At 34.0% G+C, this 17,387-nt stretch overlaps 1 protein-coding gene across 1 annotated transcript; it reads left to right on the top strand.

The window, feature by feature from the left end:
* Positions 1–5,231: 5,231 nt before the first annotated feature.
* LOC114744312 (putative methyltransferase NSUN6) lies at positions 5,232–16,837 on the top strand. Its single transcript, XM_028932482.1, has 12 exons — positions 5,232–5,422; positions 5,938–6,325; positions 6,993–7,140; positions 7,309–7,446; positions 8,569–8,631; positions 10,092–10,213; positions 11,288–11,528; positions 12,043–12,257; positions 13,349–13,449; positions 14,460–14,541; positions 14,882–14,943; positions 15,966–16,837. The coding sequence occupies exons 1-12, from the start codon at positions 5,301–5,303 to the stop codon at positions 16,081–16,083; spliced, it is 1,800 nt and encodes a 599-aa protein (XP_028788315.1). The 5' UTR covers positions 5,232–5,300; the 3' UTR covers positions 16,084–16,837.
* Positions 16,838–17,387: the final 550 nt, after the last annotated feature.

The following is a 17,387-nucleotide window of genomic DNA, read 5'->3' on the forward strand; positions in this document are numbered from 1 at the left end:
ACTCACTAAAATAATTTTTTAAAAATAAAAGTAAAAAAAATATTATTAGTCGTTAAATTTAAATAGTGCGCTGTGATGATAATTTTTTAGTACTTGTCAATCCACTTAGCGTTGAAACTTATTTCATTCGAAAATTAAAGATTAGAACATAAAATAGATAACAATTTTATCTTAGTATAGCATAACATTTTAAAAATTAATGAAATATGAATTACTTTGTAAGAATAACAACTATTATTGCTATTCATCTTTTCTTTTGTATTAAATCCCCCGCCATGTAAAAATTACATTAGACGTTGATTAATCTGATGAAGCCAAGTAGAATTGCAAAAGCAACATCATCACATATTTAATCATTCCAACGTAGTAATATTGCCAAAATTAAACGATAATAAAATACTTCCTGATCTTAATATAAGACCTATTTAACTAATTTGATTAGATTAAGAAAGTTAGGTAAGTTAGTTAATTATAAAAAATATGTCATATTTTTTCTAAAACACCATAATCATCTTCCTTAATATCATCCCTCCATTTTCTACTTGATTATGGTGGAGCGAGTATACATAGGAGTAATTTAGAAAAAATTGATAAATATAAGATATAAGTTTTATATTTAAGACCAAAATCAACTCAATAATTAGGTCTTATATTAAAGATTAGGAGGGTATAAAATTAGCAACTAGTTTATTTTTTTAATTCACTCAGATGACTTTCATGGGAAGCTCAAATCAAATCAACCGCTGTCTCTTTTTTGCAAGGATTGAGGATGGAAGCACTAAACAGGGAGAGATACAGGCCTCTCCGTTTCTTTTCCTTCCTCTTCTTTTGTGATCATCATAACCAGTAAATCAGAGTTTTAACAGAATTATGTCAAAAAAAATTAAATTTGAACCAAAGGTGAGGATACCAAAAGGACAGCAAGAACTAGAGAGAGAAAAGAAAAGGGCTGTCTTTTAAGTTTAGAAGTATTCCCTCTGAATCCTCAAAACTTGGACTTTTCAGAGAAAAGAAAGAGAAGAAAAAGCTATTGGCCCGTTGCAAACAACACAATTGACCAAGATAACATGCATGACGCTCTTCTGCTCTCCTGGTCATCATGAGAACTGTAAATCAACAATTTTAGAGATATTCATGATGCACACTGATGCACATACCCACATCGTGTGTGTATGTATTATCGTGTGTGTATATCTATCTACATACACTATATGTACTAAAGCTGGTAAGCAGGGCCAGCCCGCCAGTGCGCCATTCGAGTTGACAAAATGCCAACCTGTCAAGGTGCGAGCTACTTCAGCCTGTATCGTTTTCAGCCCGTTCTGCTGCGGGCTAGCCTGCTTTTTTTTTTTTTTTTAAATTTTTATACAATTCTCAATATATTATACCACATAATTGGAGGATTTGACCCTTAAATTTTATATTTACATCTCCTCATTCATGTAATTGCATATGTAATACATGCGTAAAAGATCTGGTTAATTAATTTGGATAAAAAAAATAATCAAATTAATTATTCAAAAAAATATGTGTTGGTTTTTTTAGAATATCTTTTCAAATTATAAATTAATTATCACATTATTTTATTATAACCCGCTACTTTAATTTAAAACTTCAAACCTAATTTCAATATTACAAACTAAACTCAATTTACACAAGTAATAATAATTTTTTTTAAAAGAAAAATTTAGGCGGGCCAGCTGGATACTAGCCAGCCTTGGCGGGCTCGAGCTAGCAAAATGCCAGCGCACCAAGGTGCGGGCTACTTTAGCCCGCACCACTTTCGGTCCCTATCCGTACCGCCAGCCTGCATTACCAACTCTAATATGTAAATGTGTATATATTATGTTCGATCTTCAATATAAGAGTTAGTTAGAGATTCATTTTCGTCCTAAATATTATATATCAATTCACTTTATTTCTCATAGTTATTTTTTTTAAAGGAGTTCTCATGATGATCAACATAATTAAGAAAGATATTCTAAAAAAAATAACACTCATTTATTATACATAATTAATTTTAATTTTTTATTTTTATAAATTAATTATCTAATTCTTATATGTATTTAAAACGAAAAGGCGAAGGCGTTATTTACTATCATGATTAAAAAACTGTTTATAAACTGTGCTACACAGGTCCGAAAATAATATATTCTCGATACGCCGGCGGTGGCTAGACGTTGCCTGACCGGCCTGCAAAGAAAGCATGATAAAGCAATAATGAAGGATGAGAAGACATAGAAAGTCCTCCTTGAAGGCGGGCTTGCACTTGCATGTGTTACTGCTGTCGTCTTAGGATTTGACAACACCCAAGCCGATACCAGTCAACATACTTTGATACTTATGCGATTTATTAGCTTTTAATTAAAATACAAAGTACATGCATTATTTTACATGAATTTTAATTAAAAATATATAATTCAGCCACCCCGATTTTTTTTCCAAGGTCAGAAAAACGACCTAGATATTTTTTTTCCGTGTGTGTGACACGCCTAGATTCAAGATCATAGAATCATTGGCATTTATTATTTGGAAATATTTCGTTTCCTGTATTTTATTAAAAAATTATATCAATAACATATTAGATCATCAATATAAAATATATAATTTATGACAAGCCAATTTTCTTACAAACTATAAATAGTATTAATACATTTTGAATTCCACGCCATATAAAAGAATTATCTAATTTTACATTTATCTAAAACTCAAATCACAAACATATGCACCAAACACATACAGTGGCTTATGAATAATCCATGTGGCCTTTCTAGAAGGGAACAAGTAGTCCATTCTTCAACATCTTTATTTACCAATTAAATTCATCATAATATTATTCATATCGTGTTAAAAATAAAAATAAAGTGATATTTTGTATGGCTGGGTGATTTTTTTCTATTTTAAAACAACTTTATATGAATATCATATTTCTAATTATATTTATATAGAAGGGAAAATGTGAAATAAAAAACTAAACCATTAAAATTAAATAATATGCATGTATTAAAAATAGGATTTGATTTTGATATCAGGGTTTGAGTGTTTTTTGTTTTTTTGGAGTTGCACGTTCACTATTGCTGATAAATATGAGTCTTGTTAGAACCTTTACATTGGGCCTGGGATTCAATGACATGAAATTGACATCCCTATGTGATATTTTTGGCCCAAAAGTATTTGTTTTTGCTCTCTCTTGCATGGAAAGATTCATGTTTTTTCTTTCTAAAGTATACATATTTTTTTATTAGAGATAATCCTATTTGAAACATCGTCATATACTAAATATAGACATATCTTCTAACAGATACTCAAATCTTGATTCGTCATGTTGTGAGAAATCAGTTCTTTTTGTTAGACCCAACCCTTATGGTATGAAAGATTCATGCTGCTATCACCAAATTAGAAGTTGTGTGAGAATTGAATTTCCGCCTTTTGGGTTAAAAAACAAATTTACAGTCACCAAATTACTGAGTGCTCATTTGATCAAGCGTGGGAGCTCAACTAAATCTATTTGAGCCTAAATTAAGTGATTATGATGTCTATTTATTTTGTTTGGTTAAATTTTTTAAGATCCCAATATATCGTAGTTTTAGGGGGTGTTTGGATGTCTTCAAAAGTGCTTCTCAGAAGCACTTTTCTGTAAATCGAGATAAACTCCTCCATATATTTACCTCGTAGACCGTAAAATCACTTCCGAAACCATGGTTTGGTTTTTATCCAAACACTTTCTTAGTCTCTATCACACATTTGAGCATAAGGTATCAGAAGTTGTTTTTGCATTGGAAAATCCTGGTAGAGTTTCAACCACGACAATTTCTCCTATATACCCTTGTTAGTAACTATTATTAAATTAAAATTATACTATAATGATGATGATTATTATTAATACCTATAAAATATATTAAATTATATTTCTTTCATTTTCCCTTGTTGCTTTTTGATAATTATATATCTATAGGTTATTTCAATAAATGAAATCTATACATAATTCATTTTTGAAGTTACTCTTACAAAAAGTATCCAAACAGAAATTACAATTAACCAATATCACTTTTAAACCAATCACTTTTAAATATTACTAACATCTAAAATTATAGTTATATATTGCAAATCCAAACGAGCATTGAATCCACTTATTACTATGATAAAATTATTATATATATATAAAAAATATTAGTATCAACCCATTTAAATTATAAATTGTGTAAATGCAATATATACATAGACATGTCTTAAGAAAGAAAATATAATACAAATTATATATATATCTAATAAATGTATTTTCAAAGCTTAATCTCCCACACACTAGTGGCTAGCCATAAAAGCTCTAGTGGCTATTCTTATTTAACATTTGATTTATAATTTTGTTATTTGCTATTTGATTTTTAAAGTTCTGATGATTGTTCTTATCTAAGTTATTAATGATTCTAATTTTGGATATTAATTACTTTTATTTTCAGATTCATGATAACTAATTTTATTTAACTATCTACTATTTTAATTTTGTTATTCACTATTCTTATTTCTCAAATGTCATAATAAACTGCTCTCATGGAACATATTCGTGGGTAAAGTGATGCACAAAAAAAAAAAAAAGATATTAACAAAAGTAGTAATTGGAGCTACTGATATATTTTTTCTGAATTTTTAAAACAAAATAATAAATAGTGAAACTAGAATAATAAATAATTAAATAAAAATGCTCACAGAATTTTCACAAGCGCTTAATACATTTTTTTTTTAATTTTGGATTAAAAATGGCCCATAACAAAATTAGAACAGTCAATAATTAAACGAGAATAGCTGTTAAAGTTCTAAAAACAAAAATAATAACTAAACAAAAATAACTATCCCAGTTAATAGCCTTCAAAGGTATTATGAAAAAGTGAAGGACCTCATTTTGTAACATTTCAAAATACTAAATCGGTCTCATTATAGTTTTTTGATATTTTGAACTTCGAAATTACCGATGCGTGACTTAGTATTTTTAAGAGTAATTTTTTAATCATTTTACTAAAAATTATAAGTTTTTAAGAAATGATTTTACTATAGAATATCATCATGTAAGATTAGTTTTGGTTGGACACTTTTCGGCCTTGAATTTTGGTGGGATACTTGGATTTAGGTAAAAATGTTTTTTTTTTTTTTTTAAGTAATCAATTGGGGCTACCAAGCTCTTTCTTTAGCCATCTTGCCGCGCCTCCCCCGTTCGGCTTCTTTGAATGAAGAAAGCGAGGGATTTGCTTAAAACCCTTGACAGTTGCAGAGCCCACCGAAGTTCGAACCTTGTGACTCTCGATCGCATGGCGGATTTATCAAATCGCTATTCTTACAACCCAACTCTTCAATGGAACCCTCAAGTTTATGACTACTTCGTCAAAGCTTATGGCTCCGACCACTTCTCTCGCATCTCTAAAGCTTTAACGTACTTTCTTTTCTCTCCCCCTCCTTACTCCTAACACTTCTTCTTCCCTCCAGTGCAATGCCTAGCAGTATATATGTTGATTGAAATGCGGACTGCACCTTCTGTGTCAGCTCTTTCTGGTTCTTAGTTGGAGCTAAATATGTAAATCACTCATTTACTAGCAAAACAAGGAAAGTTGGTTGTTAAGGTTTTTCCGTTTTAAGTTTTGTTTGAGAATTTCAGTTCTTGGTTCAAGGCTCATTGTTTCATCAAGTTCAAAGGCATCAGTTTTAGTGTACTTTCATGATCGCGTTGTTGAGAGCTGAGATGCCCGCCATTGATGTTGTGATGCCATTTTAGAGCTTTATTTGTCGGGAAAAACGTGCTTCCGTCACGAAGTTTTATGATTTATATGCGTGCGTGCGATTTTAAACTTTCATTATGCTGCTTAGTTACAGCAAAGTCGTCTTTTTTTTTCTTTTTTTTTTTTAATTTTTGAATTTGGGTGGTAATTAGAATTTGCATATATTTTTTAGGCGCCCGTCTTGCTACTCTTGTGTTCGTGTGAATACGCTCAGGTCTGCAAGTGACGATGTTATCGAGAAGCTGCAATCAGTAATGAATAAATCGGGATCTGATAATGATCTGGACTCAAAGTGTGGTTCAAGTGGGGCCAGTGATATCCAGGATTTAGAATTCAGTGGAAATATAACTCTGGGACAAACGGAAGATAAGGCTGATCCTTTGAAGACGTGTTTACAGGCTGCTTCAGTCTCGAAGTGTCAGATTCCGGGCCTAGATTATGTGGTACTTGTTCAGGGTTCGGGACCGCACAATATCAGTTATGATTATACACATGATAGACCTCCTAAGGAAGTCCTTGTTAGCAGGAAATGTGCCGAGGCAGTTCTTCGGGGTGCCCAGGTTATTAACTTCCCTTCTGTAAAATTAGTAACTTCCTATAGTTTGCCTCATTAAAAACTGTGGTTTCTTTGACTTCTTCATGTTGTCTTCTGCTACTATCATATTTCTGTCTTGTGTAAGCATCATGGGCATCAGAGCTTCTGTGTCCCAGGGGTGTTTTTACCACATCTTCTGATACATTTGCGCCTATTATTGAATGTTTTGAGCATGGTTGATTTAGTAAGCAAAAATGAAATTTCTCCCTGTCCCTTTGAGTGCTGGGCACAACCTGGCACAACCCCCAAAAAAAAAAGTGTAATCAGGATCTGATAATGTTATCTTTGCTTTTGGCTGATTTGACTTTCATCCAGTAAATATTAGACTCACTGGATACTTTTCCAAGTATCAATATTTTAATTTGGTGAGAAAGAAAAGATAGGAGAGTAAAATAATTAACTTGTATTCTGTGGACCAAGAGAGTGCGAAATTGAGCTTAAGATATCTTTAATACACACACAAAGATATTAATATTAACTTATTTTTTGATTGTTCTGTTATTTTCTTACTATTCTTAGTATATTGTGCCATCCAAGTCAATGAATCATGTAGAAGGAAATAAATTAGGATGCATCAGTGTGATGATGGATTGCTAGTCTTTAATTGGTTCCTTGTGTTTGTTTTCTTTCAGGTATATGTTCCTGGTGTAATGGCTTGCAGTGCTCATGTTGAGACAGGAGATACAGTTGCGGTCTCAGTTGCTGTGGAGCAGCCAGGTGTCAGTGGTGGATGGGGTATTGGTATGACACGTGGTACTGTACTACAAGGGTCACAAGCAGGTAGGGATTGTATTTCTATCTCAATTCTGAACATTATTTGGGAGGCCTATTCTTTATTTGACCCTGAAATGCTAGATGCTTGTTGACGGTAAAATATTTCATTGAAATAAAACTGAATTCTTTTATAAAATAAGAATGATGAAGTTTCCATGTCTTGTTATCTTACAGATCCTTATTATTTTGAACGGAGTGGGCTCTATATTGGCCAAGGAACAACGATGATGTCAAGGGCTGGAATGTTTCGTGTTTCTAAAGGAGTGGCTGTGGATATAAAGGATAGAGTATATGAACTTCCATCTTTTCATAGTAAAACACACTTCTTTCTATAGAGAATATTGTATTGTATCAGTTTTTTGGGGGTAGTTTTTCTATTGCTGCTTCACATATTTTGATTCATGTTTTTCACCATCGTTATGGCATTTTGGCATGATAAAGTCTTGATATTCATAATTCATGCAAGGACTCTGTAAAAGATTCATTTTTATACGTTCTTTTTGGTAACTATATTTCAGTAGTTTAATATGCTTTTTTGCCCTCATTTCCTCTCTTTTTCTGCTTACAAGAATGATATTATTAGGATAGAAGAGATGACAGGGAGGAAGGAACAGAATAATATTATTTTTCTCTGTTTGGAATATGACCTCTTCACCTCTGATCTTATGGGTTTCATAATGTCACACATGATCAGGTTGAGATCGACATCATCTTATAGAATGATGTTGCTTATTTAATTTATACAAGAGACTATTGTATAGTGGTATGTCTTTGATTGCAGCTGATTAGTGGGGTTGAGAAGCCATAGGATTGCATTTGGCATGGAGATTGTTGAAATTTCTTCTGCTTTTGGATTCTTAGTTTCAGGCTGTCTTTTTCTGTCGGGAGTGAAAATAAAGAACATTGATAATTAGTTCTCTGGGTTTCTGGAAGCTTGATGCTTGGATATTTTCACCATTGGTTAAGACACGTTTTCAAAAAAAAAGAAAAAAAGAAAAAGGCTTTTGCTATGCATGTTGAAGAAGTGTGAGTTTTATGAATTAAGGTGTTCTAGGGGGGTTTCTTATTTGGCTAGTGGAGGGAGCGGAGGCTTTGTCTAGCCTGTGCAACCAAAAGGTTTCTGATTGTTGGTGTTAAATCTAGCATCTGGTGGCTGGTGCAACTTGGATAAATATTTGTTGCTGTTGTGACTTAAGCAGTGCATATCATTTGGATCTTATCTCTCAGCATTCATCTTCATTTTTGGCTTGGCCATTGCTTTATTTGTGGTTGATATTCCTTCCCTCCTTTTCTTTTACTAATAATTACTAATACTTGTTTGGTGTTCTAAGCACGTGCACCCATGTGCACTGTGTTGCAAATAGACATTGCGTAGTGCTTACATTTTTGACTGTATGTGGATAGCTGCAGAATCATTTCCTTTTGGTTTTGCAGATTTGCTTGAGGGAGAAATATTTCTTCAAAACCTGCCAAGTATTATTGCTGCTCATGCTTTAGGTATATAAATTACAGCCTAGGTCTCATCCCCCCTCGCCCCATCTTCTTGAGTCGTTTAGAAAGTTACAGGTTTCTACTATACCCTTGATTGCAAGTGCTTTAAACTCTTCTCATATGCACAATTTATTTCAAGTCGTTGGAGACAATCTCAATAGATGTGCTTCTGCAAAACTCCTCATTTAGGATTATTAAGATAGTTAGGACCATGAACTTAATTATTTTTTGCTTTGTTTAAGCAATTTTATTTTGAATAAACATAGAATGTTAATCTGCTTATTCAGTTGGTTCTGATGTTTTTTATTTGTTGGATATTTAGAAATCTATAATTTTCAAATGTAAGTTGTCAGCTGCTTAAACAAGCTCTGTCCATAATCATGTGTACTTTTCCCGATAAAGTTGAATTCATGAATTTTTTTCCCTCTGTTATCATGATCATTGACTAGACTTGTTGGACTGGGGCCAGTCCGCACTCCACATTCTAGCTCCGACTTGATAATTGGGAGTCCATAAACAAGTCAGGAAGTAGCTGAACCCGGCGGTTTAACCGGTTTTGGTGAAAGCCATCTGGTTCAAGTGAGCCAACTACCTGTGACAAATATATCATTGCTCCATTAATGCTTGAAGTGGAATCAAACGTGTCATCTTACCCCTTTGGCACATGACTTGAGAACGGAAACTGGTAGAATCCTCTACTCTAATAAGCTTTGACAAACAATAAGCCGGAAATAGACTACGAACAATGTGGCGTTGATAATACTATAACTGAATAATATGGTCTGGATTACTAGGGAAATAATGATTCAAGACGAACCCAAATCCCTCATACGCCCACATTTCACCAATTACAATCAAATAATAATGACAGAAATATAAGAAACAGAACCAAAAAACACGTCAACACATTACAAAATCACAAAAACATAGAAGCAACACTGGCTTTTGAGACGCAGCCCTCTCCAAAACAAACCTTACTTCACTCCCAAAAGTCTGAACTCCCCTTTCCTTATGTAGAAAGGATGCTTACCCCTACTGACCTATCTTACTTGTCTATCAGCATCACCTTTTTATCCTTACGGCTAAAAACCTTGGGATATGTTTCTTGACCCCTGGTGTTACTCTTTCCTGCACCATTTCCCTTCCTATAGAATCTGCTATAGGTCTGAGGAAAAGACTTGTAAATCTTCTGTGAATCTTCAGCTCCATCAAAAACTTGCTATTTTGATTTTTAAAAAAAACATTTATACGTATTCAACATTGATCAGAAGAGGATTTTCATTTATATTTTGTTCTATTTCAGAGAATTATTTTGTAAAATTTACAATTGTGGTTAATTTATAATTATAAATTTGAAACTTATTTATACATATCAAAATACTGTTCTTTGTTCTTTGGCTTATCTTATCTCTGTCCGGGACTCATTTCTTTCTATCTGTCATTTATTTTTGCATCCTTTCTCTTAGATCCACAAAAGGGAGAGCGTATACTAGACATGTGTGCTGCACCTGGAGGGAAAACAACTGCAATTGCAATACTTATGAAAGATGACGGAGAGATCATTGCAGCTGATAGATCTCATAACAAGGTGAAAATTCTGTGCTTTTGATAGATCTCAAAACATACTTGATTAGTTAATGATCAAGATAGCATCCCATATATTACGTTTAAACTTTCGATAATCACTGGTAGAGCCAATTTCAGTAGCTCGGGGTTCTTATTTGAATATAATTTTATTATTATACTGTGATTGATTGTGCGTAATTGATATTCCATAATTATCAGGGGGCTTGAAATCTAATTCAGAACTCTGTTTAGGTTTCTTCATATTGAGCATTATCATGGAATGTATTTTGCTTGATACTAAAATTATATTTGTGGCATCACTTAATTCATAAAAGGAATTTAGATTTATCCATGTTCTTACCTGCATGATGTGTTTTATAAAATTTACGCAGCTTTAAAAGGAAGTGTAGGTGCTTCCAAGGTACTTAAACTTGGGTCCCTTGGCAGCAGTTGCATGTCGTATACCAGTAAGCTAGTTGGGCTTTCAATATAAGATGTGCATTTGCATGTATCGATATGTATTGTTCAAATAAGGTATAGCAAAAATAGTAAATTCTGTTTATATATACACATCTTCGTGTGTGTTGTGAATTTATTCTTTAAAAAATTATAAACTGTCGGTAAATATTTCTTAAGAGAAGTTAGTTTTAATTCATAATTTAGTATTTTTATGGACACAGAATTATCCTTGCTTAGATCTTCATTAAATATTAATATTCAATATAAAATTTTTAAAGCATTCATTTACTTTTTTTTTTTTTTTGGAAAAAAATGTAAATTCTGATGATATCATCTTTTAGTGAAGCTCTTAGTTCAGTAACTACTAACGAAGTTATAACTCAAGACTCAACGGCGCTTGAAGCAAATTGAAGAGGGTCCCCAGCCATATGGAAAGTGAAAACATGTATTTCCCCTGGCAAAACAGCCTGTTACAGAATTACTTACTCCTGGCTCATAACTGCTCTCTATTGACTCCAGTTAGAACTGGAAATGCTAAGATTGTGTTCAAAATATTCCTATTTTGTTTTCATTCTTGTCTTAATTATGTGTTTTAAGAATTTTCAATTCAAACTATTTATGTTCGATGGCTGTCTAGGTGATGGATATTCAGAAATTGGCAGCTGAAATGGGATTACGTTGCATAAAGACCTATAAATTAGATGCTCTTAAAGCTGTTTGCCGAAGAAATGAACCAGATAATTTGACCGGTTCATATTGTGGCAATGCTGACAATGATGTGACAGATCAAGTTCCTGATTCATCAATTTTAAATGCTGAAAGAATGCCATCTAGTGATATAAATTGGTTAAATGTTAATAAGACCGTGGAGGAAAATGGTAGGTACGGCCTGTCTTCTAGTGGCTATTTATTGCATTAATGCCATCAATTTTTTGTCTGTGCATTTTGTTGTCTAGGTTAGAAGATGGATGCACATATGGTGCTTTAGGAATTTGTTGTGTATCCAACCAACAGACCCTTCCTCCTCCTCTCACGCACACACTCAATCCCCCCCCCCCCCCACCCCAAAAAAAAAAAAAAACTAAGAAAAATAAATGAAAGGCAGCAGAAAGCAGCGCGCACACTCTTGCACCCTGCCTATGTCATGTGACTGCTGATCCATCACTGGCAAGCCGATCCTTTTCTTTTTTTTTTTCCCCCTTGACAAGGCTCAATATTGTTGAGACATGGTGTTTACATTAACAATCTAAACAGAATCATTGAATTATTTTATGTCTGATATTATTGTTGATACATTGTGGTGTTTCTATTCTCTTTCTTTCATAGTTGTTGTTGACGTGAACGTTATTTTTCTTTCAACCATCCATTAATTTGTTGTAAATAATCCAGCAGTTGGTAACAATGAAAAGGAAAAGAAAGGAACATATGCTAGCAAAGCTGAAATCCGGAAGAGTATGCGAAGGGAGCGAAATGGACCTGGAAGAAATCAGTCCCTGGGTGGGAGGGTTGAGAAGTCAAAAGGTTTTCCTCCTAACAGTTTTGATAGAGTTCTTCTTGACGCTCCTTGTTCTGCCCTTGGTTTAAGGCCTCGATTATTTGCTGGAGAGGTAGGAATGAAGTTGTAAATTGAAGTCCTGCATTTGCTTGTATCTAAATATCTATTCATGCATGGAGACCATTATGAAATACATAAATGAATATTTTGATAGGAATAAAGACCTCGTTAAGGTATTGTATAGAAATTAGAGGAGAGAGAGGAAGAATAAGTCTGGGAAGAAGAATGAGAGAGAGACAGAGGTGTGAGAGAGAGAGAGAGAGAGAGAGGAGGGAAAACTTATTCCCTTCACTTAAAAGCTATTCGCCAGTCTGATTAGCTGGCCCCTTATTTATAGACGTAAGGACTTAGTAACTAATACTAACTAACTTCCTCCTTTCTATTATATTTACATATCAGACCTGCATACCTTCAGGTATGGGTTGGAAAGTTGGATCCTTTGCTTTTATCTGCTTAATTAAAGCCATGTTTGTCAATGCTTGAATCTTCACTGGGCACTTGGATATGCAACAATAAAGCTGAAATTATTTGGAGGATAGTGTAGCAGTGATGAATGTTTGTATGCGATTGTTGTAATGCCTATGCAGTGAAATTAGCCAAAGGTACCCAGAAAATGCTATGGCCTGTCATTAAACGGCGTCTTTGATTCTAGTTTAAAAGAATAAGAAATCCATTACACCAACAATTAAAGTATGCTAGTGCAATGTGAAGTTGCCATATTCCTATGGCCTTCCCTTAGTTATGCATGTATTATTATTATTTATAATCCAATTTGTGTTTTGGTCTGTATCTCATATGCTATGTTTGGTGCCTGAATTGTTAGATCATAATGTTGGCAATATCATTTCTCTCTGCCTTAACTTCTTAGGAACTTGAAGCTGTTTGGATTTCTTATCTAGTTTGTCTCTAGATTACCTAGACATTCAAAATGTTGTCTGCAAGCCCTTATGCTGAAAGAGTCTAAGTATCTTAGCTGTATGTTGTGAAGATATTTTGCAAAAAGGTTAAATAGAGATTTGTAACTTACCAACATTGCATACCATTTTTTCTTTATGCTAGTTTTATGTTTTAATATCTGTGATCACCTTGATCAATAGTGAATATCAAAAGACAGTAATGACCGCAACTCTTTGTTTATGATAGGAAACAATTGAATCCTTAAGAGCGCACGCAAAATACCAAAGGAGAATGTTTGACCAGGCTGTTCAATTAGCTCGTCCTGGTGGAGTAATTGTGTATTCCACGTAAGTATTGATATATGGTATTTTTTGTCATATTGCTATATAGATTTTTTACCTCATTGTCACTTTTTTCATCTCTCCTTCTGATCCTGTATTTTCTAGAATTTCACTCATGTTGATGCGTCTATATTAGAGATATAAGTTAGCCAATGCACTAGTGCAAGTGATAAGTATAATGAATTGGAGTGCCAATCTCCCTGGAATGGCTCTGCATTTATTAAAGATTTTCAGAAGTATTTTTTGTTAGTTTATGATTCTATCTACAAGCATGAGAATATTTACAACGGGCATACTAAATTTCTTTTGTTTCTACTGAGATAGATATTTTATAAAGACATACAAAAGGTAGGAAGATAAGAAGTCTCAAAATAGACTAAAAACTCGACATGCAATGATTCACATGATTCAATTCAGTATGGACAACGTCTAATTACCGTAGAATAGCACGGCCAGGCAATTTTTTGAAACTTAGATAGCAATATTCCTATGATGTTATCCTCTAAACCCAAGTTGGTTAAGCTCAATTAATGCGGGTAATCCCAAAGGCAATACATTCCAAATGAACTCATTCACTGGACGAAAGATCCTTGAAAATTTTGATCCTTTAGGTACTGCGATTTTAACTCTCAGTTTATCACCAAGATGCCCGAATTGGCTTAATAGAATTTGTATCTCTTGACCCATGAAGCCCATGGTGTCTGTTCTTATGCGGTGGAGCTTCTCCCCCCCCTTCCCTCTGGCTGTGTATACTATTTCTCTGAACTGCATTATAGTGGTAGCCTTAAATAAATTATTGTAAACCACCTAGCTCCTGGTTCAGACGTTGTGCTTGCTGCTAAAATGTGTGTCCATGGGATTCTAGATTTAAATATTTGTTTGTCAGTTATCTTAAAGTTTGTTGCTGCCTTTGCCGCGGTCAAACCATTATGTTTGCAGAATTCAGTTTCCCAGCATGCACATAATTTTATCTGTTTTATTTTCTGTTAATGTTTTATTCATTTTTTACATGTTAGTTGTACAATAAATCCTGGTGAGAATGAAGCATTGGTTCGATATGCTTTGGACACATACAATTATCTGTCATTGGCCCCACAGGTTTGAAACCATATATGCCCCACATTTTACCTTTGTGTACATGATAAGGGTTCTTGAAATCTAAAGCTGAATCATTAATCTTTAGAATTGATTGATATGCTGGTATCATGAAAAATTGATTGATATCCTGAAATATCTATGTTTAAAAATTGAAAGGTATATAATTAAGTGAACGGTGATGCCTCTTAAATATGCTAGGCATCTGTAATAATTTTCTCTGTGTAGTCTTGTCTGGTAAATAAAAATGTATTTATTTAGATTTAACTTTGATATTTAGTTTTCCTTCGACATAATTTCATATTGCTTGAGTTATTAATATTTTATATTTGATTTGTACCAGAACCCTAGAGTTGGAGGACCTGGACTGGTTGGTCGCTGTGAATTTCCTGATGGATATGTAGAGTAAGAACTTTCTTCGATTTTAAAGATAATCAGGCGTGTCTTATTAGTGATATTGTTTGCTTCGTTTCAAATTAATATTTGCTTGGAGAGCTTACTGCTCTGTTTCTTTTCTGTATGGTTTTCCTACCCTTGTATTCAAAACAAATGACATTTGCAGGAAATTATTGCATCTTAAAATCTTTTGTTGTAGCTATTGAAGATATAACTTTTTCAATGGGGTAGGAAAATTATGTGGGGGATTTTTTATTGTTCTTGAATCAGAGATGAGTTAGACAAGTTAGGCTTGGGTTGATCACAGTTGAGTAATAGACATGTTACTGTCTCTAACCCTTTTATGTTCTTGCATTTGACTTTGTTTACAAATTCTCCTCTCCTTATATCTATCACTCCGTTGCTTCCTTGCTTTCTCAGTCTGTCCATTGCATGTCCATGTCTCTCTAATATTCGAAGTCAAACTTTATCCTTTTATATCGTTGGGAAAATAGGGAGAGCATAAATTAGGGAGGAAAGGAGGACCAAACAAATGGGAAAACATTCATTTTCCCGGTAATTGTGTCTTAGTAAACATTGGGATATAGTGCTTAATTTTAGATGGAGGAGCTCTACTTTCTTGCAACCTTTGGCTTGAAGTTGTGGTTGTGGCCTGTATTGGTTGTTTTGTCTTGTGTGCATCTACATGCTGTACTAACGATTACGCACATATGACATAGATTTTCCTCAACACTATTTTATTATTTCCATTGCCTTGTGATGTTAAATTGTTATTGAACTTGATGATTGGGCCACCTAATGATGTTATATTGGTTGCTTTCTCTGGGAATTTCGTAAGTGAAATGTTTGTAATCTTATTTCATCAATAGCCTTACTGCATCAGATTCGTGCCCAATATTTTGTTGTAGGTTTTTTTTATTGGGTTTTAATGAGACCCGGTATCTACTTGACTAACATTTACACCATATAATAATACTATCAAACTCAAGAACATAGTAAAATGCTGATAATTACTATTTTTCCGTGCATAGGGAGTGGTTAAGACCTGGTGAGGAAGAACTTGTGCAGAGGTTTGACCCATCCTCTCCGCTTGACACAATTGGGTTTTTCATTGCTAAATTTGCTGTTGGATCTAAAGATACCATGTGACTTTGGGAGCGTTACCCTCGGTAGCTGGGTCCATCTTACTTCAGAATAGCCATTGGAGCTGGCCCTCCACCGGACTTTGGAAATCTCTTAATTATGACGCGACATGTGCTCTAGGAGTGTAATGGAGGAGATGCGGTAAAAAGAGAGACAAGGTGAGATTCTCTCCTCAATGGGTCTCGCCCCTTATTTCTGAGGGAGAATTACTATGAAGTTCCAAGAAATAAACGTAATTATTAAAAGGTCTCATAACTAGCGAGAGCATGCAAGGCAATAATAATAGTTTCATGCTAATAACTTGTTATCGGAACTTGATCCTCTCTACTATTTGAGAGCATTCAAGTTACATATGCTCCATGTTACTGAAGCTTTCTCTTTGGATCTGGTCCTCACTTCATACCCTAAAAAGCAATGCCACTGAAGGTGGTCGAGGAGATTTTTTAAGCACAAGACTTGGTCGCAGTTTTTCAGAGCGTTTGCTAACAGACTCTTTGATAAGAATTACTTGTAAAGCAAAGATGAAGGAATTGTTTGAGTAACCAAATCATGTAGCGTTAATTCTCAAAAGAATTTCACTTGTAATATTCTTATTGAGGCGTTTAGTAGTGAATATTAGAAAATGACCTGTTCTGTCATTATTGTATTTGGCTACTGTAAGGGAGAGCCACATGCGCACATTCTATGCATCGATGCAAGAAACCAGGAAAGTGCAGATTATTGAAGCCCTTTAGTAGCGAATATTAGAAAATTATTAACATGGTTTTGATTAGTTTTTTGGAAGTAGTTTTATGATATTCGAAATAAGTATGTGAGTAGAATTGTCTTGATTTGTGTAAAAATAAGTGCTATTTTCCAGCTCCCCTTGTTCTAAGTATGCATGTATTCTAATAATAAGTGTATTTATGTGATTGAGTTCGGTGAGTTAAGGATAACACGTTGAGAGTTATTGTGAGACAAACAGTAAACTATGAAAATTTTAAATTGAACATGCTTGAAAATTTGTCACTTGTAAAATGAGTACCTTCAAAAATGAAGGGGTGCCTCATAAAAGGGAAAGAGGATAATAAACAAAGGAGAGGTCAGATCAGGCAATGGCTGAGGGGACAAGTGAGTGTGTGGCTGTGGTATTTTGCGCATCCAATCCAAAGTCTGTTCATTGCATTTGCGCTATTACAACTCCAAAAGCAAGCTTGACCGTCCAAATTGATAACAATATCTTAGCTGTATATTCCAACATGCCCCACAGGCGCTTCCCTGCGGAGGGTTACTTGGGCTATCCAACTCTCTCGACTAATTTTTGAGATGCG

Source organism: Neltuma alba, unplaced genomic scaffold (assembly GCF_004799145.2).
Source record: "Neltuma alba isolate B1F8T4 unplaced genomic scaffold, ASM479914v2 tig00004331_pilon, whole genome shotgun sequence".
Lineage (NCBI taxonomy): Eukaryota > Viridiplantae > Streptophyta > Magnoliopsida > Fabales > Fabaceae > Neltuma > Neltuma alba.